This window comes from Rhinopithecus roxellana, chromosome 6 (genome assembly GCF_007565055.1).
Source record: "Rhinopithecus roxellana isolate Shanxi Qingling chromosome 6, ASM756505v1, whole genome shotgun sequence".
Lineage (NCBI taxonomy): Eukaryota > Metazoa > Chordata > Mammalia > Primates > Cercopithecidae > Rhinopithecus > Rhinopithecus roxellana.
Window position 1 is genome coordinate 79,915,723 of NC_044554.1, and position 26,094 is coordinate 79,941,816.

Here is a 26,094-nt window from a genome sequence, read left to right on the forward strand (position 1 = left end):
TACCTTATACAAAAATTAACTCAAGATGGATTAAAGACTTTTTTTTTCTTTTTTGAGACGGAGTCTCGCTCTGTCGCCCAGGCTGGAGTGCAGTGGCCGGATCTCAGCTCACTGCAAGCTCCGCCTCCCGGGTTTATGCCATTCTCCTGCCTCAGCCTCCCGAGTAGCCGAGACTACAGGCGCCCGCCACCTCGCCTGGCTAGTTTTTTGTATTTTTTAGTAGAGACGGGGTTTCACCGGGTTAGCCAGAATGGTCTGGATCTCCTGACCTCGTGATCTGCCCATCTCGCCCTCCCAAAGTGCTGGGATTACAGGCTTGAGCCACCACGCCCGGCCAAGATGGATTAAAGACTTAAACATAAAACCTAAAACCATGAAAACCCTAGAAGAAAACCTAGACAACAGCATTCAGGACATAGGCATGGACAAAGACTTCATGACTAAAACACCAAAAGCAACTGTAACAAAAGCCAAAATTGACAAATGGGATCTAATTAAACAAAAGAGCTTCTGCTCAGCATAAGAAACTATCAGAGTGAACAGGCGACCTATAGAATGGGAGAAAATTTTTGCAATCTATCCATCTGACAAAGGTCTGATATCCAGAATCTACAAGAAATTTACAAGAAAAAAAACAACCCCATAAAAGGTGGGCAAAGGATATGAACAGACACTTCTCAAAAGAAGACATTTATGTGGCCAACAAACATGAAAAAAAAAGCTCATCATCACTGGTCATTAGAGAAATGCAAATAAAAACCACAACGAGATACCATCTCATGCCAGTTCGAACGGCGATCATTAAAAAGTCAGGAAACAACAGATGCTAGAGAGGATGCAGAGAAATAGGAACACTTTTACACTGTTGATGGAAGTGTAAATTAGTTCAACCATTGTGGAAGACAGTGTGGTGATTCCTCAAGGATCTAGAACCAGAAATACCATTTGACCCAGCAATCTCATTACCGGGTATATATACACTCAAAGGATTATAAATCATTCTACTATAAAGACACAGGCACATGTACGTTTACTGCAGCACTATTTACAACAGCAAAGACTTGGAACCAACCCAAATTCCCATCAATGAGGCTGGATAAAGAAAATGTAGTATATATACACCATGGAATACTATGCAGCCATAAAAAAGAATAAGTTCATGTCCTTTGCAGGTACATGGATGAAGCTGGAAACCATCATCCTGGGCAAATTAACACAGGAACAGAAAACCAAACACTGCATGTTCTCACTCATAAGTGGGAGATGAACAATGAAAACACATGGACACAGGGAGGGGAACATCATACACTGGGGCCTGCCAAGGGGTCGGGGGAAAGGGGAGGGAGAGCATTAGAACAAATACCTAATGCATGTGGGGCTTAAAACCTAGATGACGGGTTGATAGGTGCAGCAAAACACCATGGCAAATGTATACCTACATAACAAACCTGCATATTCAGCACATGCATCCCTTAAAGTAAAATAAAACTTAAAGTAAAATAAAAATTTTTTAAAAGAAATTAAAAAAAAAAAGAATGAAATTACTTACTTCACAGGTTGCAGGTTCTCATGAAGAACGAAATACGGATACAGTTTCTGGCATATATCAGATTTTTTTATATTATGGATTTAAATTATGTAATGTCCCATTTTGCACTGTTACTTGAGTTTTTTTAAGCGAAAATTATCTATTTACAACAACCTATGATAATGTTATTCTTATCACAATTCCTTGAGTAGACATCTCTCTCCCACTAAAAGATTAAACTTCCAGTGGGAATGATGGCTCACACCTGCAATCCCAGCTACTCAGGAGACTGAAGTGGGAGGATCACTTGAGGCCAGGATTTCAAGACCAGCCTGGGAAACAGCAGGACTCCATCTCTACAAAAAAAATTTTAAAACTTAACCAGGCATGATAGCAAGCACCTGAAGTCCCAGTTACTCAGGAGGCTAAGGTGGGAAAATAGCTTGAACTCAGGAGTTCAAGGCTGCAGTGAGTCGTGATCATGCCATTGCACTCCAGCCTGAGTGACAGAACGAGGTCAACTCTATTTAAAAAAAAAAGATTAAACTTATACTCACTTAAACTCATTAGATGGAGGTTTCAGAAACTTTAGTTTTTAAAACTCAAGTTGTGAATGTTACAGGTACATCACGACATGGCTCCCTGCTCCATGGAAGACCCTCACAGCGCACAGGCCTGGCCATCCACTTCATCACTGTGACCTGGGTTCTTTGCTTTGCCTCTTAGGACTGGAAGGGGCTTCAATGGGTCTCACCCATGATCTGATGTAGCTTAAAGGGGGGTGACGGGGTGTTTGTAGCTGAAGAAAAATAAGTTTTGTGTTTGTTGTTGAGGGAAGCAAAGGCCCACAGCCTGACACCTGTTCCCTGAGGAGGCATAAAAGAAACCTGGGGAAAGCAGAATGGTTGGTATCAGTGCACAAACTACAGGCCTACCCATCACACCGCTAAGCAGTAATAGAGGCACAGGGAATGACAACAGGTGGCTGGCCCCAGCAGGGATGGGATGTCCTATGAAGACTCCAAGTCAACCTTAAAAAAGTGTGGGGACCAGGAAGCTTATCCTCGGCACATGCATGCCACCTATGTGAATAGGAGGAAATAAAAAAAATAGCAAGGATAGCAAGTGGGGACGCTGGGATGGGGTGGGCCTGTCCCTCCGTCCCTCCGTCTCTCCCTCCCTCCTGTGCAGCCATGTTGCCCTGGGAGAACTGAGAACTGCAGAGTCTGAGAGTTCTCTTTCTCCTGTGATTAAAGGTTATGGAGAATTAAATCATAAACCTTTCATCTCTGTGATGCATGGTTCATCACCATACATGGGGAGGTGCTACCCACTGTGTCACTTTGTCTAATTTGAGTTTATTAGACCCTGGGCTGGCAAAGCCCAGGAAACTCACATGACAGATGCTATGTGAATGTATGTTAGCTATCACTGTGCATTTAGTTGACTGGACTTTTCTTAGGGAAACTGAAGGCAGATTTAATCTTTAGGAAAAAAGAGAATTCACCAAGATAATGTTTGAGTATTCCCTTGAAAACTGAGAGGCTGGCCATCTACAATAGGAACCCCAAGAGTATCTATGGCTTTGTTTATAAAATAGGTGAGGACATCAGATGCTTGGGCTTCTCTCTCAGGAAGTAGTGTGAACAGGGCTCACCAACACCAGAGGGAGATTTCTGCAGAACAGCTGGGAGAACCTCACAAACAGAATGAGGGGAGCAAGGATGGTGTGCTCAGCTCATTCCTAGGGCAGAAGAAGGAACATGCCTCACATCCCAAAGGCGATCTCAACACTCCCTCAAGGATGCAGGGTCTTTCCTGCAACAGCTGTGACTGGCTTGGGTGAAGCCGCCCACCACTACCCACCAAGGCCATTACCTGCTTTCCCTTCACCACGTGCTTGGGTACTGGCACTCTGACCTCCAGGTCAGTATAGTCCTGTGACCAGGTGTAGTTCTCTCGGACAGCACCATTGTAACTGTCGGGATTTTTCTGGAACTGCTCCTGAATCCTGAAAAAGAATAAAAAAGGTAAGATCCCAGCCAGCCATGCCTGAGCAGACGACCCCATGGGCAACCCAGCCACATGCCACTCCTACATCCTGGAGATGTGACCAACTCAAGTTTCATCTCAAGCTCACTTGCTCTGGCATCTGCAAACCCCTCCTCTTTTCGGGTGATTTCTTTTCTGACCCTCCTACATGATACCCCTGGAAATCACATGACAAGGGAAAAGCTACAGAAAAGAAACCTCAGTGCAGCACCCTATAGTTTAGGAAAAGTATCTGGGACCACAGTCAAAGTATAGCTGGTGCTGCTGGCCTTCAGAGTACTGAGATCCAGGCCTGTTAATTAACCAGAGGGCCCTTATTAATAAAATTCTTAGGCTCATGAGTCCTTGGTTTCTTATAAACTGCTTGGCAAGGCCTATCTTTAAAAAAAAGGAAAAAAAAAAAAAGAGGCCAGGTGTGGTGGCTCATGCCTGTAATCCCAGCACTTTGGGAGGCCAAGGGTGGGTGAATCACCTGAGGTCCGGAGTTCGAAACCAGCCTAGCCAACATGGTGAAACCCTGTCTCTACTAAAAATACAAAAATTAGCTGAGCATGGGAGCACATGCCTGTAATCCCAGCTACTTGGAAGGCTTAGGGAGGAGAATTGCTTGAACCTGAGAGGCAGAGGTTGCAGGTTGCAGTGAGCTAAGATTGCATCATTGCACTCCAGCCTGGGCAACAGGAGCGAAACTCCATCTCAAAAAAAAAAAAAAAAAGGCAAAACTATTTCATCCTGCAGCTGCTAAACTTCAATCCTAATCCAACCCCTAGCCTCTATTTTCTCCTAGTAAATAAATCAAAGCTAAAAGGACTGCATTAAAATTATATACATCATTTGTAAGACATAAGTAAAACGTTTAATGAGATAGCCTAAAAAACTCAATCAAGCAAATTGTATTGTATAGGCCTGTTATAAACACAGCACAGATACAGATAAACCTACCAAGAAGCTGATGTTAAAAATAAAATATAATATTTTCCATAAAATGTAACAATGCTAATAATATAAACACTATGTAAGTTTAGACTCACAAGTCCATTATAGTGAACTGAAGATCTAAATTACAGACAAAAGCCTAGTCATGGAGGAGGCAGCAGCTACGAACACAGAACATTCCAACAGTAGGTGCAGCTCAGTCAACTTCTCCAGGGCCTGCTCAGAGACAAGCAGAAAAAATCTGGCAGGGAGACAGCCACATGGGCTCGTAAACAATGTGTGTACTATGATCCTGTTCATACAGGAAAACACAAAACTACACGTATCTACATCTATGTATCTTACACATGCAAGACAAGGGTTGGGAAGGGGTGGTCCAAGAGCGCAGGCTTTCTCTGGCCAGAGATCTAAGACAAGAACATATTTACCTACCGTGGGTATGCTCTGCACACTGTCTATGCATGAAGCTGGGCCTCCACCACAGCCTGAGTCCTCTGGGCTTGGCAACTGGTGGCTGTTAAGAACTGAATTGGGTCCCCTTGCTATGTTGGAATCTTAATCCCCAGGACCTCAGAATGTGACCTTAATAAAAACAGGGTCTTTACACAGGTGATGCAGTTACAACAAGGTCATTAGGGTAGGCCCTAATCCACTATGACTGATGTCCTTAAAAGGGGGACTTTGGAGAGACGATGTGAAGGCCATGTGGAGACAATGGAGTGATGTGCCTATAGGCCAAGGAACGCCAAGGACCGCAGGACACCACCCAAAGCTTGAAGAGGAGAGGGAATATCTTCCCCTAAGGCCTTCAGAGGGAACATGGCCCTGCTGACACCTTGATCTCAGACTTCCCTTCTAAGAACTCTGAGAGAATCAACATTTGTTTAAGCCACCCATTTTGTGGTACGTTATTGTGGTAGCATGAACAAACACAGTGGCTAAGGAAACTAATTTCAATCAGAGGTGATATTCAAAATTCAGCACTGAATATTGGCAGGACTAGACACCAACCACTAACTTCTAGACACTCAGAAGAGATGTCAGCCTTAAACTACTCACACAGGCGGGCCACTGTGGGACAGAGAAATGACATATGGAAACCAGGAGTCACATAGGATTCCTGGCTGAACGACATGAGAAACAGGGTGTGGGGAAGGAAACTAAAGAATGTTCAGTATGTTGAAAACGGGCAGCAAAAGAAAGATTTAGATGCAACCAATAAACACATTTTCAAAGACTATTTAGTGATACGGAGGAAGCTTTCAATATACCATAAAACTGAAAAGGGGGTATTGTTACTTTTAAGTATGGAATGACTTTAATTTATAAGAAGAAACATAACATACACACATGTGTGTACACATATATGAAAAAGACTGAAAAAAAGCACATTAAATCTTTTTGGTTATCTCTGATAGTAGAGTAACAAGGAATCTGACTTTCTTCTTTGTACCTAGGTATTATCCAAACTCCCTAGAATATGTAGACATTTTTATAACCAAGAGAAAAATGGTTCTCTTTAAAAAATGCTAACAGGAGACAGTGATGCACCCTGCAGCCCCTATATCCAGGTGCGGTCCCAGGGCCACAGCAGCAGCACTAGCCTGACCCTTGGAGCAGAGTACAAAGGAGTCAGACACAGAGAGGAGGACTCACCCAGCCCCCAAGTTTCCACAGGATCCTTCTAGGTGAGCACTGACAGCAGCTTTAAGATTCACATCTGACATAAATATGCTTGAACATGTAGAGAATATTTCCAAAAGAACAATAAGATAGCAGCAGCTATTTTTATGGCTGGAAACTGTAGACTTCTTTTCATTGACACTTTTGTACATACATTACCATTTGAAAAAAGTCAAAATTATGAAAACATACAAATAAAATACCCACACACACACACACAAAATAAAGACCAACATGGCCCCAGCACTTGGCAGAGATCAGGGAGTAAACATGAAGACTCCTCAAAAGTTGGGGGGGGAAAAATGGCTCTCTCAAGAAAGGAGAATGAGTATAATGCCGGGGGATATCCTTGGGGATGCTGCCGCCAGCAACAGTGCAGTCACTCAGCTTATACCACCAGTGATGCCCACATGGGTTCTGCCTCCTCCAGGGCAAATGGCAGTCAGTCTCTGCCTTGGAGTGAGGGGGGACATCTGTCACCCTTGCCACTACACACTGCAGTAAAGCTGTATGCTTTTGGAGAGGGCTCTGGTCACACAGAACCTGCCTCACCCCATCCTCCTGCCATGTCCTCAGCAGCCCTGGCCTGGCTCCTCTTGCATGGAACCTGCAGATTCCCTCCACAGGAAGCAGGAGAATCACTCCTTAAACAGCCCTTGCAAGTTGTTGGGTGCTTTTTATAGTGCTCTGAATGCACATTCTATTTAAATAAGGTTGATTATTTCCAGCCAAGAGTATGTAAAAATAAGCGTCCTGTCAAGTGCAGGTGTCTCTGGCCCCCACTGTGCCACTGTTGGTCACCCCTGCAGCTGCAGGCCTGGGCACACGGTAGGAGGCAGGGGAGGGAGCATCCATGCTTCAGCACCAAGGGTGGGAGTAGGAAAGTGAGTCAGCAGTCAGGTTGAAGATTATGGAGTAGGTCTCCCTGCAGCTCCCACTCCTGTTGAGCTGGGATAACAAGGTTCTAAATGTGTTAAAGGAAAAACACAGAACAGGCTCTGTTGCCTGTTGGGTGCTGTGGGTAGCAGGGCCCTCTGTCTCCTTGGGGATAGGCCAGACCCTTCCTGGCAAACTGCAGGCCTAGGTGCTGCTGAGTGTGGCAAGCCAGGCACCAGGGTCACCTGCACAGGGAGAGCTGGCAGCACTGACTGTCACCAGGAGTCACTGTCATGCAGGCAAGCAGTTCTTGACTGAGTAGGTCAGGTTTCTGACCAGATTTCTGAGACTCATCGTCAGGAACCTGACCTACCCAATCCACCTGTTTGAGTGCTGCCACTAGAAACCAAAAGGTCCTCTCTCCTTCCTTTTTTTTTTTTTTGAGACGGAGTCTCGTTCTGTCGTCCAGGCTGGTGTGCAATGCCACGATCTCGGCTCACTGCAACCTTTGCCTCCCAGGTTCACACAATTCTCCTGCCTCAGTCTCCAGAGTAGCTGGGATTACGGGTGCGCACCACCACTCCCAGCTAATTTTTGTATTTTAGTACAGATGGGGTTTACCATGTTGGCCAGGCTGGTCTCGAATTCCTGACCTCAAGTGATCCGCCTGCCTCAGCCTCCCATAGTGCTGGGATTACAGGCGTGGGCCACCGTGCCCAGCCTCCTCCCATTTGTTTTTAAAAAACACAGGATTAGGCTAGGCTCACACTTGTAATTTCAGCACTTTGGGAGGCCAAAACAGGAGGATTACTTGAGGCCACGAGTCTGAGACCAGCCTGGGCAATATAAGAAGACGCGTCCTACAAAACATTTTAAAATTAGCCACACATATGGTGCACACCTGTAGTGTCAGTCACTTGAGGGGTTGAGGTGGGAGAATGGATTGAGCCCAGGAGTTCAAGGTTATAGTGAGCTATGATTGTGCCACTGCACTCCAGCCTGGATGACAGAATGAGACCCTGTCTCTAAAACGAAACAAAAAACAAAACAGGATCAGACAATCCTGATTTTCCAAAAGCTAGTGGCAAATATGTAAAATGAAGAGTAAAAGGAGGTCAAAGACCTAACCTAAAGAGTTTTGCCTAGGAAGCTAGAGCCCCAAACCTGTAATAGATTTATAATTCAACCAGATAAGGGCTGACCTCAAGCTCTTCTCCAGAGAGAGAATGCCTACGATAGGCATTGACTGCCTGACTAAAGGCGAGGTTTGGCTCCCCAAGTCACAGCCAGTGATTCCAAAGCGGAGGTGTTTGCACAGAAATGTCAAGCTTGCTGCTCCCCACTTCCCGCCCCCTGGGGCTCAGTGATTGAGGCCCGATTTGTCAACCCCCTCTCTGTCACCCCAAATACAGCTGTTCTTTCATGTCTCTTGCAATCAATCCTGTCTACCCTTTAAATGTTAACACTCTTAACTACATTGCCCTTAACTACATTGCACAAAAGCCACTACTCTGTGCAAAGATGACAACATCCCTGTCACCCTCATCTCCTTCCATTATCCCAGGTGAGAGTTGTCATCACACCTCAACACCTGTTGACCTCACTGTCCCCTCAGGAGAGGTCCCACAACATTTGGGTGCAATGTACATATATGTGTGCTAGGGTCTGAAATGTTTGTGTTCCCCTAAAACGTGTATCTTGAAATCCTAACCCCGAAGGTGATGGCAGTAGGAGGTGGGGCCTTTAGGAAGTGATTAGGTCATGAGGGTGGAGCCTCTGAGTGGGATTAGTGCCCTTATATGGAGGTCTCAAAGAGCTTCCTCATCCCTTCCACCATGGGAGAGCACCACATGAAAACAGAGATCCATGAATCAGGAAGCAGGGCCTCCCCAGACATTGAATCTACTGGTGCCTTATCTTGGACTTCCAGCCTCCAGAATTGTGAGACATAAATTTCTGTAGTCTACAAGCCACCCAGGCTATGGTATTTTGTTATAGTAGCCCAAATGGACTAAGCCAGCACGTGTGTATGTGTGCATAGTACATATGTGTGGTATATGTGCAGTGCACTGCGTGATAAAGGTATGTGTGCACTATATGTGTGTGGGGGTACATGTGTGTGCATACAATGTGTGTGTGCCACATGCATGTGTTTGGTATATGTGTACCTGCACGTGCATATAGGCATGTGTAATGTGTGTGCAGTCTGTATGTGTGGTGCATGTGTGCGGTACACATGTGCATGCAATGTATGTGGTGTGTGTGTGGTGCTTGTGGGCATGCAGTATGTGTCTGCTATGTGCATATGTGTGGTATGCATGTATGCATGCAGTGTGCATATGTGTGCATAAGGTATAGTATGGGTGTGGTATGGGCATGCAGTATATATGTGTGTGATGTACGTGCCATAGGTATGAGGCAACCAGCAGACATGGCTCACTCTCTCCCTTGAAATTCTCACCTGTCTCTTACCAATTTTCTTCTCATCTCACTGACCTGGCACATCTCACACCAGGATGGGAGCCATGGCTGCCTCTTCTCAGTCTCTTCGCATGCCACTGTGACTACATTATTCTCAACAACCTCGTATGGCTCCCTATGGCCCAGGAGACAAGGCCAGGGCCTCAGCAAGGCACTCAAGGTAGCCCATGATTGAGTGTCATGATTCCTTCCTCCCTTTTTCCTCCTGCTCCCACAAATGAATACTCCTCCTTATCTGTCAACTCTTCCCTGCCTATGCTCAGTCTCAACTCAAGATTCCTTCCACCTGATGGAAATACGGTCAATTTTCTTCTGGGTTTCTTCATTTTCAAAGCTTTATAAAATAAGCATTATCATAAAAATGACCCATCCTTGAGGCCCACTGCCCTGCTTCTGAAGCCTAAAACTCATGTTCGGCCAGGCCCACTTCCTACTTCTCGGTTGTATCTTCCTAGGAGTGTTCACTCCCAAGAGCTTGTCCACTCATGCGGATTTCAGTGCTCAAAAATGACTCAATGCCTGGACCCCAGCCCTAGGCCCCCAGCTGCCAGGTCTGCCCCAACCCCAGCGACCCAGACGTAGACTGGGCCTTGGTCTTGACTTCTGCAGCCTTCAACCTTCTCACTTATGAAGGGACAGGCTGGAGCCAGTCACCACTCCCAGGCTTCTGCACAGACAAGCAACTCATACTAACCAGCCTTCCTGCAACTCCTGCCAGATTCATCTGTCTAGAGGGCGGTGCCTCCCTGCCTGCTGCCCAGCTCCCACTGAGGCTCCCCTACCCACTAGGCTCCTTTAGTTGCTGTGCATGCATTACTTCTAAGTTCATGCTTCTTTACTAGCAGGGACGTGACCCCCACCCCGCCACCCGCCATCAGGCCAACTGTGGATAACATGCCACCTCAGCCAGCCGCACAAAAGGCTTGGTGACAATGTAGCAGCCACCCCGGGCCACGGGCTCTGGTCTCAAGTATGTCCTACAAATCAATGTCTCCAAGCCAGTCCCACAGCAGTCAAGCAGTTTCCATGCTCTGTGTGTCCGTGGTGTCCAACCTGAGGTCAAGCCCAGCTTCCCTGCACACCAACCAGGGACTAGGTCACTAAGCCTCTCTGTGCCTTGGTCCCCTGACCTATAAAATGGGAAGACTAACAGCATCTCTCCCAAAAGGTGAGGAACAAACCATTTAAAATGACTAAAACAAGGTATCGTGACACTCAGTACTGCTTTCTTACTCAGTCCTTTCCCTTTAGAAAGTCTTTGGCTATGGAAAGATAGCTCACTGAGCAGCTTTTATGACTATGGGATGATTCTTGAACCCTCTGAGACATTTGGAGAGATAAGTTATGCCTCTTATAATTCTACAGATTTTATCTGTAAGGTGCTTTTTCTAAAAATCTAGTGTCAACAATTTTATCGACACCTGATTTATTACCTCTTTAGCATCTACCACACATTGGTCTTCCAATGACGGTAGCTGCCTACTTCAAAGACAATGCTAACTCACCAACAGGAGAGCCAGAGTTCCTAGAGATGTGGCTAGTCCCCAACCTGGGGCCAGAACACACAGGGTTAGCCTAGCTGTCTTCCTTACAGCAAGTGGGGAACTGTCGAAGATCAGGAGGGTCATGCTGAAAGGACACATCAGTCAATTTCAGAAGGCTCCCTGCTGGCCAAAGATGGGACATAAATAAATAAATGAAGTCCACAATGGACTAAAGCACATAGTATATTAAAAATCTATGAGTTCAGCCGGGTGCAGCGGCTCACACCTGTAATCCCAGCACTCTGGGAGGTGGAGGTGGGCGGATCACTAGGTCAGGAGATCGAGACCACGTTGAAACCCCATCTCTACTAAAAGTACAAAAAATTAGCTGGGCGTGGTGGCGCGTGCCTGTAGTTCCAGCTACTCAGGAGGCTGAGGCCAGGAGAATGGCATGAACCCAGGAGGCGGAGCTTGCAGTGAGCCGAGATGACGCCACTGCACTCCAGCCTGGGCGACAGAGTGAGACTCCGTCTCAAAAAAAAAAAAAAAAAAAAAAATTCCATGAGTTCATAAAACAAAATCTCCAGGGGTCACCTTTAGTGATCAGAGAACAGCTCAACCTGAAAAGTCATCAATAAAATGGTTCCATAGGAACTGTAATTTCAGAAAGGCCATGCCCCTAAATAAGAATTCCAGATAATAAGCAAAGAAGGTAAAACAGAATGAGAACATCACTATCTTGCACCATCTTCTGTAATGAAGGCAATGAGTCTGGCAACTTTCATTCATTCCTGGTGAGCACCAAGTGAAAAGCTGAGGAGGAACCTGTGACAGAAGGATCCAGAACACCCCAAATATCTGTGACACACATGCTATGTACCCCCTGAAAGGGCCTGCCTATTGGGTACCACTGCCCCCAACACGGGACCTCGATTCCATTCCAACCTACAGGTCTGAATACCACTTCACAGTAAAGACGAGGGGCAGAGAAGCACCGCCATCAAAACCAGGAGCACACAGTCAGCCAGATCTAGAATCAGTGAAATTATACAAGGCTAAGTTCTAAGTTTTTTGGACAAATATATGGCATGGGACAAAAAATGAGAAGGGGAACTACTCTAAATTAATAATCATAAGATCTATCAACCAAATTCAATGTTTGGACCTTTGCTGGGATGCTAATTTGAAGAAAAAAAAATTTTTGAGACAATCAGGAAAATCAGTAAATACTGATTGGGTATTAGATGATTTTAAGGAATTATAAATTTGTAAGATAAGATAATTCTGTTAAATTTAAGTCCTTATTTCTTGTTGAAGTATTTACGGGTGAAATTACATGATGTCTGGGATTTGTTCCATCAAAAACAAAACCAAAAGTCTGAGGGTAGGGAGAAAGATGAAACAACAACCATGACGTGTTGCTAAGTGATGAAGCAGGGTGAAAGTTTCGTGGGCATTCATTATGCTATTCCCTCCTTTTTGTGTACTTCTGAAAATCTAAAGAGTCTGTCTTGGCTATGCATCTAGGAGTAGAACTTCTAGGTCAAAGGATATATACATGTTCAACTTTAAGAGATAATGCCAAACTGTTTTCCAGAGGGATTGCCCCAATTTACTCTCACCAGCAAAGTGGGTCATGCTACAGAACTACAGGATCCATGCTTTGTACTGTCAGACTTTATAAAATCTTGCCAATTACATATACATAAAAATAGCTCTCAGTATAGTTTTAACTCACATTTCTCTGCTTATTAATGGGGCTGAACAGCTCTTCATATACTTATTGGTCATATATGTCTCATCACCTGTGAAATCCCAGTTCATGTCTTTCATGACTTTTGTTTGTAATTTCTTTGATTTGTAGAAGTTCTTTATATATTTGGATAAGAATTATTTGTTGGTTTATAGTTTACAAATACTTTCTGGTTATAAGTTGTCTTCATACTTTAAAGATGTCTATCTAGTCAACACAAATTCTTCATTTTAATATAGTCAAATGCACCAATCTTTTTTAACATTAACATTTTTATATACTCAGAACTCCTGCCTTCCTTAAAGTCTAAAAGAGAGTTACATCAATTTTCTACTCATATTTTTTTTTTATTCTCTACTTGTTATTACCCCCTTTCCTTTTTTTCTTTCTTTTCCTTTTTTTTTTTTTGAGACAGAGACTTGCTCTGTCACCCAGGCTGGAATGCAGTGGCACGATCTTGGCTCACTGCAACCTCCGCCTCCTGGGTTCAAGCAATTGTCCTGCCTCAGCCTCACAAGTAGCTGGGATTACAGGTGTGTGCCACCATGCCCGGCTAATTTTTCTATTTTTAGTAGAGACGGGATTTCACCATGTTGGTCAGGCTGGTCTCAAATGCCTGAACTCGTGATCCGCCTGCCTTGGCCTCCCAAAGTGCTGGGATTACAGGCATGAGCCACCATGCCTGCCAATATCATTCCATCTTTGTTTCTTTGTAAATTCTCTTTTCTTCTCTTAATAAGTTATACCAGAAGTTTGTCTATGTTGATATTTTTTTCTTTCAAAGAACCAATTTTTGCCTTTTGCTGATCTTCTCTATTTGCCATTTAAAGTCCAGCTGAGGAACACAGAGAGAGACCCCAGGGACTACCCTGTCACTGACCTGATTCTGGCCAGTGTGGGGGCCACAGGGGCTGGGGCAGCCCCACTGACACTGTTTGATTAGTCAGGAAGGCTCACTTTAATAAAAAATTCTTATAAGAAGTATATTTGAAAATGTGTTTTACATTTTAAAATTAACTTTGTGGCTACAGTTAAAAAGAACTAGATGATTCTATATTTACTGAAAAAAATAAGGCAAGATACTCAGAATCACTGATAATATGCCCACTAATACTCTGATAGGTTTAAATGCATATTTAGGGAATACTTTTGACAATCTGTGTCAGATGGTCAGCCAACATCAACAAAAATCAGTATATTTACTATAAAACTATTTTAACCTACTAAAAATGGAAGTTTGTACAGTGAATTTTTTCTTAAATTGTGTTATTTTAATGTGGGAAAGAGGCTTCCTAATTTTTTATCAGTATTTAAATGTGAAATACATATTTTAAAACAAAATTAGATAATCTACTCCATAAATATGTCAATATACGAATTCTGAACTAAGCTGGGTGCAGAGGCTTGCGCCTGCAATCCCAGCTACTTGGGAAGCTGAGGCAGGAGGAATGCTGGATGGCAGGAGTTCGAGATCAGCCAAAGAAACATAGTGAGACACCCCCATCCCTTAAAAAAAAAAATTCAGAATTACATAAGTATCTTACTTTAGTCTTCACTCAATTTTATTTTCCTGTTCATTCAAAATCAGAAAAATTAAGACCAGCTTTACCATTTAAATTCTCAAAAGACTTCCCATGTGAGAAAAAATTAGGCCAAAGAAAACCCCTAACACTCAAATCTACAGTACCTATAGTATCAAAAAGGATGCATACCAATGGCACAATTATTTCTCAGAAATGTCCAGAAGTAGAGAAAACAGGCCGGGCGTGGTGGCTCATGCCTGTAATCCCAGCACCTTAGAAGGCCAAGGCAGGCGGATCACAAGGTCAGGAGATGGAGACCACCCTGGCGAACACGGTGAAACTCCATCTCTATTAAAAATACACAAAAATTAGCCAGGCATGGTGGCGGGTGCCTGTAGTCCCAGCTTCTCGGGAGGCGAGGCAGGAGAATGGCATGAACCCGGGAGGTGACGGAGCTTGCAGTGAGTGGAGATCGCGCCACTGCACTCCAGCCTGGGAGACGGAGCAAGACTCCGTCTCAAAAAAAAAAAAAAAAAAAAAGAAGAAGTAGAGAAAACATGGAAGCTTTCTAATTCATCCACGGCTTACACCCTAGATTCTGAATCCCTTTCCTCAAAATCATAGCCTTGTAGACACTGCACCAATCCTGGACTGTCCTCAACCAGTCCTAATTAAGATCCCCTACCCCACCCCACACCCAGTGCTAATACTGACCCCACCCTATACCGAGTGCTAATCCACATCCCACCCTCATATCAAGACAGTGCCAAGAGAAAGGGACCGTAGACTTTTATACACAGCTGGAGGATTTATTCCCCAGAACTATATTTTTTCAAAGGGTAGGTATAAAATCTTCTTAGCAGAGCAGAACAGAATAGAATGAAATACACAAGATATACTGCACTGAAAAAGAACAAGCTCTGTTTTGTGAAACTGCCACTATGCAGGCACGTGCATACCTGGGAGCCTTGTTAACATGTATTTCTCAGTATAACTACAGGATGCAGCCAAAGTTTAAAAGCCACTGGCCATGAAAACCTATCACATTCACAGAAAAGGAGATAAGAACGGAAGTTCTTGCTGCACTTCGGTGAAGAGGAGGCCAGTGAGGGAATGATCTAACAGAGGGGCCCACAACAGCAATTACAAGCAGTGCATGAGGATGCCTAACTCAAAAATATACAGACAGCAGGAGGAGGAGTAGCAAGTGAGCACTGAGCAGTGAGGGGGATGGCCTGGGGGAAAGGAGGACATACCCATCATCATTGGAAGAAGGTGAAAAACTGGGGGCTCATAACCACAGCAACCACAGAAGTGAGGACACAGGATCCTGATGGCCAACAATTTGTCAGGAACACATCTACTCCATGACAAAGAACTCACCTATTAAAAGAGATTGCTAAATGCAGGTGACAGCTCATGTTTAGTTCCTATACACCCAGATAGAGAGGTAAAAAATAAAGAGGCACGTGTCACAGTGGGGTAGTAAACACACATCCATGTCCTGGCTTGGTCTGCTGACCGGGCCTAGAAAGGAGCCACATGCCCTCTGAGTGCCCAGATCTTGGTTTCTAAATACCATTCAATAAAGGGAATTGGGTTCCTTGGACAATTCCCTTGGACAATGGCTGATGCTAGGACTGAAACAGAGAAAATACAAGATGAACCCAGAGAATCCTGTAGTGCCAGAAAGTAAGGAAGTACTAAAATAAATAAATAAATAAATAAATAATCATAAATAAAAAGGGGGGAGGGGGTGGGGGGGATGCAAAGATGTCGAAGGACTCAGAAGTCACAATGGCCAGAGCTGGAACAGTGTGGGGAGCAAAATAAATAATATAGTAGCAAAGAATAAAAGAATTATCTGTGAGTCCATATTGATATAAACAACTGAATAAATTATAATGAATGAATGAGGGAAGGAGACAAATCTTCCTAATGGAAGTCCAATTAAAAATGCAGAAGGAATGAGGGAAATAGGAAATTACCATTAAAACATGGTAATTGCCAAGAACCACGATGATGCTAACATCAGTAGGACCTTAAGGAAACAGGATATTTGCATAACCTCTAAGTCAGTATCTTCCCCCAAAATATTTATCTATTCCTTGTGGTGGTCTTAACATATGCTAAGAATTAAACAAATTCTTTGAAACTCCTCCATCCTCCTAGGAAGTGGGATTAATCCCCCACCCTTGAGTGGGGCTGGACTTAGTGGCTCTCATGAACAGAGTACAGAAAGGGGACAACCGTCACATGACAATGGAGAAATCTGGCCGACCAGCCTCAGTCACATGATCCAAGCAAACATCACAGTAATAACTCGTGTTAACATCATGTACCTCTGATGTGACATGATGAGAAGGACAAGACACCTCTGTGGTATTAGTCTCCAAATCCACAGCCTTAAGTCTAATTCTAAGAAAACACTACACAGACCCAAATTGGGAACATTCTACAACATACCTGGCCTCTTCAAAAGTGTGAAGGTCATGAAAATAAAAAAAAGATGGAAACTGCCACAGACCAAAGGTGATGAGAACATAACGTCTAAATGCAAGGTAACTCCTGGACCTAATTCTGGAACAGAAAACGGACACTAACTAGTGAGAAAACCAGAAAAATTGGGGGAAAAAAAAAAAAAAAAAAAGAAAAGAAAAAAAAAAGCCTGTGGTCATTATTATTAACTTGACACAGTCTTTTTTTTTTTTTTCCAATTTTTCTGGTTTTAGTTAGTTTTCACAAATATACCATGTCAATTAACATTCAAAGAGAGGGAAAGGGGAGGAGGTTTAAGTCTGCAGTTGTGACTATTCAGACCTTGGAGTTCAAGTCAGTCCATAGTTTGAATCCTGGGCTTCGGCTCATACTAGCTGTGTTATCCAAGCAAATTCCTCAGTCTCATTAAAGCCTCAATTTCCTCATCCATAAAATGGGAAAAATAATGATCCCAATTCTTATGCTGTTGTGAGACTTAGAAGTTCTTACCCAGTCTTCATGCACGGGAGCTCTCTCTCCCTCACCAACATGAGGCTATTAGTAATACCTGAGTTAACAGTTTCCTTCCCTTGATACTGAATCACAGTCCTAAGCAAAAACGTTTAGCATCATTTTCAACTCAAGATCATGGTATTTTTCTCTTTTTTTCTTCCCTTTCTTCCCATCTCCCATATCCCCCCAGTCCCACCAACTTTGAAAAGCAAATAAAAGCACTTTTCTCTGCATAATTTCCCTGCTGGCTGCCACTGTTCACAGCACTTGATATAGCAAATTCTGACAATGCTTTCCCATTTGATTTATCTAGAAGGTTGTTATTTACTGCTCCTGCTGTTTTGGGGGCGAAAATGTTAGTGGTCTACCAAGCGGACTTTCCAAAAATAACAAGACGTGTTTTCACAACAGTCAGTATGTGGAGGGCACTGTCATGTTGGTTTCTTAGCTTTACTCATAGCATGGCAACACTGGATTTTTAGGGATTCTTAGACTAAACTACTCTGATATGACTAGTGAGTGAGGTAGTCTTCTGTTTTCCTGAAGATATTATATCCTGGGAGGACTTTCAGCACCAAGAACCACCCAATTTCTAGGGAGAAATGAATCCCACATTGTCCAATTTTGCTCCCGCCAACAACAGCACCAATTTACTCTGCCTGGAGTGTGGAAGCATCAGAAACCCTACATACAGCCCAGCCAAGGACTTGCCATATCTACCTGCCCTGCCCAGCCTCTGTCCAGTCTCCGGCCTCTCTGTGCCACCCTCGCAGCTAGGACTACCCACACTTGGATCCCAGGCTTCAGGTCAGGGCTCCATAGCTAGCCCACACATCAGAGCCAGCCCACCTGCCACTCAAAGAGTACTGGCCCAGGTACCCTTACTGTTGTAGGTCCCAGGGACACAGATGGGAACAACGTGGAACTTACAAACTTGGAGTACATCATAAGTGATTAAGTGGCCCTCAGAGCCTCTGGTCAACAGAGAAGGCTCCTGGGAAGAACTGGACATTCATACAGAACTCTGATAAATGGCAAGACAGAGCCAGCTATGAAGACCACGGAGATGAGCAGCCTAGAGAGCTTCCCACACAAAGTCCCTGATCCACAGCCACAGCACTGGCTCAGGGTTCAGCTTTGCCTCCAACTCACTGTGCCCTTGGGCTCATATCTCCATTTTCACATTTATACAATTTATAAAATGGGGGCACATGAGTACCTACCTCAAAGATGTTCCTGGGGTTAATGAGTGAATAGATACAAAGCTCAGAACAGTGCATGGCTCAGAGTAAGTGTTAGCTGCAGTCGTCACTGTCACCATCATTAATGTTTTTACTGATATAGATTATTAATACAAATAATACTGTTATCATCAAAGAGGAGAAGCTATCTTAATAGCCAAGATCGGCATAGGGCTTTTTAAAACAGAGTTCAGAATTTAATTAAAAAGTGATTGCAACTCACTGCAACGTTGGAACAGGGACCAATGTTATTTGGCTGTTTTAAAAGGTCAATGCACAGCTGCCACATGGAGAATAGACTGCAGAATGCCAAAGGGAGTAGATCCAGAGGCTATTTGGGGGCACCAGCATGGAGACTGCAGGCAAGCCTGAGGGTGTAAGCACATGCAGGAGAGTATGCACCTGGGGGACCCAGGGCAGGGCCAAGGACACTCAGGCTGAACCACTTCAGCCCCAGGAGGGCTGAAGGTGGGCGGGGAAAAGTGACAAGATGGAGGCTCACCTCGCCTCATTCATCTTCTGTCTCAGCTCACTCATTCAATCACTTTCCTCTTACCCTCAAAGTCTTTACCAAAATTGAACTTCCTCCCTAACAAGAGGGGCAAACTCTCCCCTTTTCTTTATAGCACCTTCATACTTAACACCATGACATCAAACGACAACATATTCACACAGAAAGCAGGCATTTTCCTTACTGGTTTATTTTGTGCTTACTTACACAGCCAAGAGAGCCTACATGGCTGTCATGGGAGCCCTACCTTCTAGAAAGAGAACAATCACATCCGACACAGTTTCTAACACACTCTGCATACAGGTGGGATGAGCTCTGAACACATTCAATATTAAAAAAAAAAAAAAACAGAACAGATAACAGGTACAATGAGACTGCACGCTAATCTTAAAGAAGACATTCCACACTTGTTACCTTTAAATTATCAGCTTTCCTAGTACATTAGAGATTCAAGTAGCCAAAGTCTGAGTTTTGTTTTCAATTTTACAAGAATTCTTTTTTTTTTTTTTTCTTTTCTTTTCTTTTTTTTTTTTTTTTTTTTTTGAGATGGGGTCTCGCTCTGTCACCCAAGCTGGAGTGCAGTGGTGCGATCTTGGCTTACTGCAACCTCCACCTCCCGGGTTCAAGCAATTCTCCTGCCTCAGTCTCCTGAATAGCTGGGATTACAGGCATGCATCATCACACCTAGCTAATTTTTGTATTTTTAGTAGAGATAGGGTTTCGCCATGTTCGCCAAGCTGGTCTCAAACTCCTGGCCTCAAGTGATCTGCCTGCCGCAGCCTCCTTCTAAGTGCTGGAATTACAGGCATGACCCACCACGCCCAGCCCAATTTTACAAGACTTCTAAGAGCTGGATGCTGTTTAGGCCAAGGTCCTTGACTGTCTGGGTGAAGACCTGGGGCCCGGCTGCTGCTCAGGATGGTGAAGAGGAGACCCCACCTCAGCTCAAGCCCCATCTTCAGTTCTCCTGGGAGGTGGTTTACTGTAAAGTCAGCCTTCTTTATGAGCACCAGCCTCCTCTCATTACACTCTGAAATGCCTGTGTGTGCAAGCAAAAATGTACAACTGGAATTCAAGAGTATAATCTATGAAATTCCCATAAAAGCGAGATTTCAGGTGTGTTCATCTAAGACTAATGCATTTGGATACCTCTCAGCTTCAAAAGAAGCTATCATGTGAAAAGGCTGGAGCTTTTTCTATGAGCAAAACCAGAAGGTTTGCTGTATTGAGAACAGAATTTCTGGAATGAGGAAGGCTCAGGCCGGCGCAAGGAGGGCTACAGATTCAGAGTCCCTGTCCATCACTTTTACCTTATCATCTCACTGCCTCCTATCACCTGTTCCTTGGCCTGTAAATCTAAAAAGAGAAATCCAGAAAAAGTAAAGCAGCCCCTCTGCCCCTCTTCTTTCTGAGAAAGCACCCAGATAAACACAAAGGTTTGCTCCCTCCAAGACTTGTCCACTCCACCCCAGGTGTCCCAGGCCTGGGGACAGGGGAAGGTGGATGTAAAGAACAGAAAGCTTTTCTGGCTGGGAGACAGGGCCCAATCCCTGAGGAGCCTCACACAAGTGCAGCATTTATATACATTTACAAAGAGAAAACCTCAACAAACTCGAGTTCGTTATTTAATAGAATCTTGCAGTAAGTCCTTTTGGTAAGCAAAGAATTACTTTGACAGAGCAAAACTCCTCAACTAATTGAACACTTACATAACACCCCAACTTTGACATTAATTAGCACACACCCACTATCAATAATGCTGAGTCCTGTGGGCCTGGGAGAAGCTCCCATTCACCACTGTGAGACCCTGTGCCATCAGTATCACTTGGTCTCTTGGATCCCCAAGCTCTTCTTACCTACTGATACCTTGCCTCATGCCTCACTCTTCCTTAAAATCATCAAAGACAAGGACTCACAACTCTTCTTTCAACCAGCCTTCTGTTCAGGCTGCTGCCTTCTTCCTTTTATTCCCAGCGAAACATCTTGAGTCACTTTCTTCCCACCTTACCTTCCAATATGTCCCACTGTGAAATCTCTGCCAATCACAAGTGACTTCCAAGGTAACCAAACTTGCCTTTCTGAATTTCTGTCCATCTGATACCTCCACAACATCTGACATGCATGTCCCACCCTTGGACTACCCAGGCTCTCCCTCTCCTCCACCCCTCCACCCTCACCTGTTTTCCCTCTCCTCCATCCCTTTGGTTTCCTTTGGCTGACCCTTCCTGCTGCCTGCCCCTTACACTCCAAAGAACACAGCACTATCTCTATATCTTCCACACATACACCCCTGAACTGCAACAGCTGCCTGGTATGTATCCTTTCTACATCCCCTACCTTGTCCACCCTGACTGCTGCCTGTTAACTTTCTGACAAATCTAAGCAAACACTCTTGAGTTAGATAAGTTGCCCTAATTTCTAAAGATAAGCCCCAATTCTTTAGCATGACTCAGGGTCTTGGCAGGACAGAGACATGCACAGTGTGGTCCCTGCCGGCCCCATCCCTGTTTACTCCCTTCCCCTAGGAACACAGGAATATCAGCATCCCTTTAATGGTATCATTTATTTGCAAAGGTTATTCCCTCTGACCAGGTGCTTGCCTCTTCTCAACTGCTGACCTCCAAAGCCATCTGCCTCATAAGGTCTCTGCAGGTTTCTCCACATCCACAATGACTGTTTCTGGTCTTTTTCCTGTTTGTTCTGTTTTTGGAGGGGAGGAAGTGTGGGTTGTGTGTGTGCACACAGGTGTGCACAGTGGAAGGTGTATCTAGACAGAAATGAACACAACACAGTTACACACACTGCATGGAAATCCATTACAACAACTTTCAGCTGATGTAAAGTTCTATGAAGCAATGAGTTCTCTAATGAGAAAGTGAAAAACCAAGGCAAAGAGATTTTACGTGTCTGATTTGTTTAATGCAAGGTACATCTTTCAAGAATTCCAGATAAAGGAGAACCGAAACCAGTACTTAAGGACACAGACTCTGGAGTCAAAAATCCCTGCCCAGCCACCGGTTGGTAATAAAACCTTGGCTCTCCAAGCCTCCACTTTGCTCATCAGTAAAGTCAGAGAAACAACACTTCCGTTGCAGAAGTACTGCAGAGCTCAGGTGAGACAACATATTAGCTGTATCCAACATTACTGCACACTTACCTATAGGTCCATGCTAGTCCAATCATTATCCCCAACTGACACATGAGGCTGGACTATTCAAGTCCTACAGACATCCTTAGCCAAGCCTGTGACCTCTGGGTGTCACAGCTCTCAGCGATAGAACATGTGCGTGGTCATACTCTCATGAAGACAAAATGGGCTTTCCTTGTGACCATCTTGGGGTCCTGGTCAGAGTGTTGCTGTTTTCATTACCTGAGACCCAGCTCAACTTGGAAGGCAATGGCCACCCCAGGGAGCAGTAAGTACAACAATCAGTGACAAAGCATCATGGGAGCATTCAAGTCAGCTAGCTGAAATCTCTGCAAACAGTACTTTTCCGTTCTCATTAGTTACAAGCTGCCAGGAAATTTTAGCTGTGAACAGAATGAAGACAGGCTGGAGAAACAGTCCTACTATTTATAAAGCCTTGGTGTTAGCCAATTTGATCCTCTTCTGCATATAAATGGGCCAAGATCCTCCAGGCACGTCTGCTCTGAGGGTGGCTGGATGGCTGGCAGGGATGCCCCAAAGACCTCGGCCCCAGGCTGGCCAACCAGGTCCTTCCAATGCCCAGGGTGTGATCATGCTTTGTTAGTTTACATCTGACATTTGGGTAGGGGGCTGTCTGCCTATCTCACTTCAAGCCATAATAGTCACTGTTTATTGCCTCCCTTAAAAAGTGTTTCAGAGGAGTATTTTTGACTAATGTGTAAATTAGCAATCCCCATACTATTACCCTTTTAACTGGCAGAACTAGATACTCCATCAAACATGATTATATGATTTGACTGAAAATCTAAAAAAAATAAGTAAATAAAACAATGCCTCAGAAATCCAGCCCAGTTTCTGGCAATGTTCATTACATTCATTTGAGAATTCTCTGTAGTGAATTACATAAAAGTTTTTCGATAAGTACAGCCACAGTGAAACAAATGTCAGAAAGACATCTCTCACAGAGAGCATTTACTTGGGCTGCCAAGGAAAAGCAATTAGTTCTTGCCTTTGAAGAGCCTTAACCAAGAGATGTTTCACCATGAGGCCATTTCATTCTCTAGGGACAGGCCTGGTAGGAGAAGACAACCTGATACCTATCTGTTAACGCACTTATTGACGTCCCATCTCAACATGGGAAGGTCCGTGCAAGTTTGACAGACACAACGTTCACCTGACAAAACCAGTCTCTCCAGAGGAAGACATTAAAAAGACTCGTTTAAGTGACGAGCCTGAGTAGCCTGCCCCAGGACAACAAACACTGTAACGAGGGTCTTCTGTAGAAAGTTTCTGTATATTTGCCATCTACTATGGTTTGAATGTGTCTCCTCCAAAATTCAGGTGTGGAAACTTAATGGCCAATGTGATGGTATTAAGAAGTGATTAGGTTATAAGGGCTCCTCCCTTATGACTAGATTAAGGTGCTTATTAAAAAGGATTCATGGCCGGGCACGGTGGCTCAAGCCTGTAATCCCAGCACTTTGGGAGGCCGAGGCGGGCGGATCACAAGGTCAGGAGATTGAGACCATCCTGGCGAACACAGTGAAACCCCGTCTCTACTAAAAATACAAAAAACTAGCCGGGCGAGGTGGCGGGCGCCTGTAGTCCCAGCTACTTGGGAGGCTGAGGCAGGAGAACGGCGGGAACCCTGGAGGCGGAGCTTGCAGTGAGCTGAGATCCGGCCACTGCACTCCAGCCTGGGCGACAGAGCAAGACTCCGCCTCAAAAAAAAAAAAAAAAAAAAAAAGGATTCATGCAGCATCCAGCTCTCTTCCCCTTCTGTCCCTCTCACCATCTGAGGACACAGCATTCCACCCCTCCAAAGGATACAGCACAGGCGCCATCTTAGAAGCAGAGAGCAGCCTTCACCTGACAACTGAACCTGCCAGAGCCTTGATCTTGGATTTTCCAGCCTACAGAACTGTAGGAAAATAAAATTTTGTATAAACACCTGCTCTCAGGTATTCTGTTACAGCAGCCCAAATGAACTGAAACACCATCCTTACATTAGCCATCCTCAAAGCCATGGATCTGAGATGACATCAAGTTCACACGGAAGACAAGAGACATACGACATCAATTAGAGGGGAATAAGGAAAAGGGACAGGCCATCAGCAAGGGGCACCTCTGCCTGGCCACACAGGGTTGCACGCAGAATTGACCACACCCTGGGAAATCGTCATCTCTGGGAAACGGAGGCTCCCAGAGGCTAAATGAATGGTCCATAGTCACATACCCTAAGTGGTTGAGCCAAATTCCAGCCTCACCCCTGTTCTTTAGGCTGTAATGCACCTGTCATGCCCTGCCTGCACCCACCACACTTGGTACCTGAACACAGGCTTTCCCACAGAGTATTCAGCTTCCTGATACTCACTGGCATGACTGTGGTCTACTCCCATGTGCCTTCAGCCTCCACTCTCCTTGGCCTTAATAGGCTTCTCTCATTTCCTTTGCTGCACGGCTGCCTGCCTGTCCCAATTTCAAGAGTCTAGCAGGCAGAAGGTGAAATTAATTCCTGGTCTGTGCAGCACACAGTGAACATGAACAGCAGCAAGTTCTCTAAGAGCCAGGGCAGCCTTTTCATCAGTCTGTCCGTGGTCACTCCTGAGGATGAGTGGCCCAAGTTGCCCCAAGAGGAGATGCAGAGAGTGACTACTGACCCAACCAGAGGCTTTCCACAGAGCCCCCAGAACACCTGCCCAAGGTGCTGGAGAGATAGTAAGTGTGATGTAATTCTATCTTACACTTAATTCACAAATGATGATGGTATACTTCTCAATGTTGCTGGCACTGAGACAAGCTTCTTCAGCTTCCTTGATCACCACCCAGAGCCACAGTTAATGTTAACATCAGGGTGAAATAAAACTCCACTTAGATGTGGGAACTGTCTCCACAGTATGATTTAGTCTAAGCTGGGTGATACCTTCCTGAGTCGTTGTTCTGCATCAGTAGCCACAAGAACCTACCTCCAGAACCCTGCTCCAGCTCAGGCAGGAAGTTGGACATGGACCACCTGCAACCTCCACTCTCCCACTCCCACTCCAAAAGAATACAGAAAGAGAAAAAAAAAAAAAAAAACTACTTCATAGGTCTTGCTTCCTAAAGATGTGCTCATTTTGTTCAGAATATCAAGGGAAATCATGGTAATAGCGTGATTTAGTGCATATTGGACAAGCAAGGAAGGAAGAAGGTGCCCTGAGCTTCGGCAATGAGAAGAATGGTAGAACTCTTCCTAGAGAAAGGAGGTCAGGAAGCTGATGTGGTCCCCTGTAGATCTACAGAACATCAGGAAAACTAAACTCCAAATTAAACTAGGACCAAACACAGGGAGAGGCAGAGAGCATGGAACAGAGGTCAGAGGGAATCACAGATGTATGGCTTCAGGCTCTGGGAATGGATGAGCTCTCCAACGGAGAAAACTGCAGAAAGAAGAAAAGGGCTGATTATACATATAATCTTGACAACACCCACGTTTAAGGGGTGGAAACAAGACAAGCCTAAGAAAGAAGCTGAAAGACTAATTATTGGGGAGGAAGAGAATCAGGAAGTACAGAAGCCAAACACATGCATTTCAAAGTAAAGGGACAGTTGATGGCATCAAATATCAGAGGAGATCAATAAAGGGAAACCTAAAGACAGACCACTCACTCTAACCCCAAGGAAGCTGTCCACACCTTGTGAGAGAGTCACTGTATTCATAAAGGCAGAAATCAAACTGCTGGTGTCAGCACAAGAGTAGAAGACAAGGACTGGGTGGAATTAAGGACAAAAACGGAAGGCACAGGGCAAAATGAAAGGGAATAATGTGCTTGACAGGTAACAAAGCAGGATAAGATTACTGGATACAGGAGGCTTACTATGCAAAAAGGCAGAAGAAAAGGGGCAAA

The 26,094-nt window shown here is 44.5% G+C and overlaps 1 protein-coding gene across 1 annotated transcript in view; it reads right to left on the reverse strand.

Annotated features, from left to right (window-relative positions):
* The window catches only part of NUDCD3 (NudC domain containing 3), a 109,746-nt gene that overhangs the window by 41,130 nt on the left and 42,522 nt on the right, over window positions 1–26,094 (reverse strand). Inside the window, exon 3 of the mRNA XM_010374566.2 lies at window positions 3,407–3,539. Coding sequence (XP_010372868.1) covers window positions 3,407–3,539 — 133 coding nt within the window. The remainder of the gene's footprint in view (window positions 1–3,406; window positions 3,540–26,094) is intronic.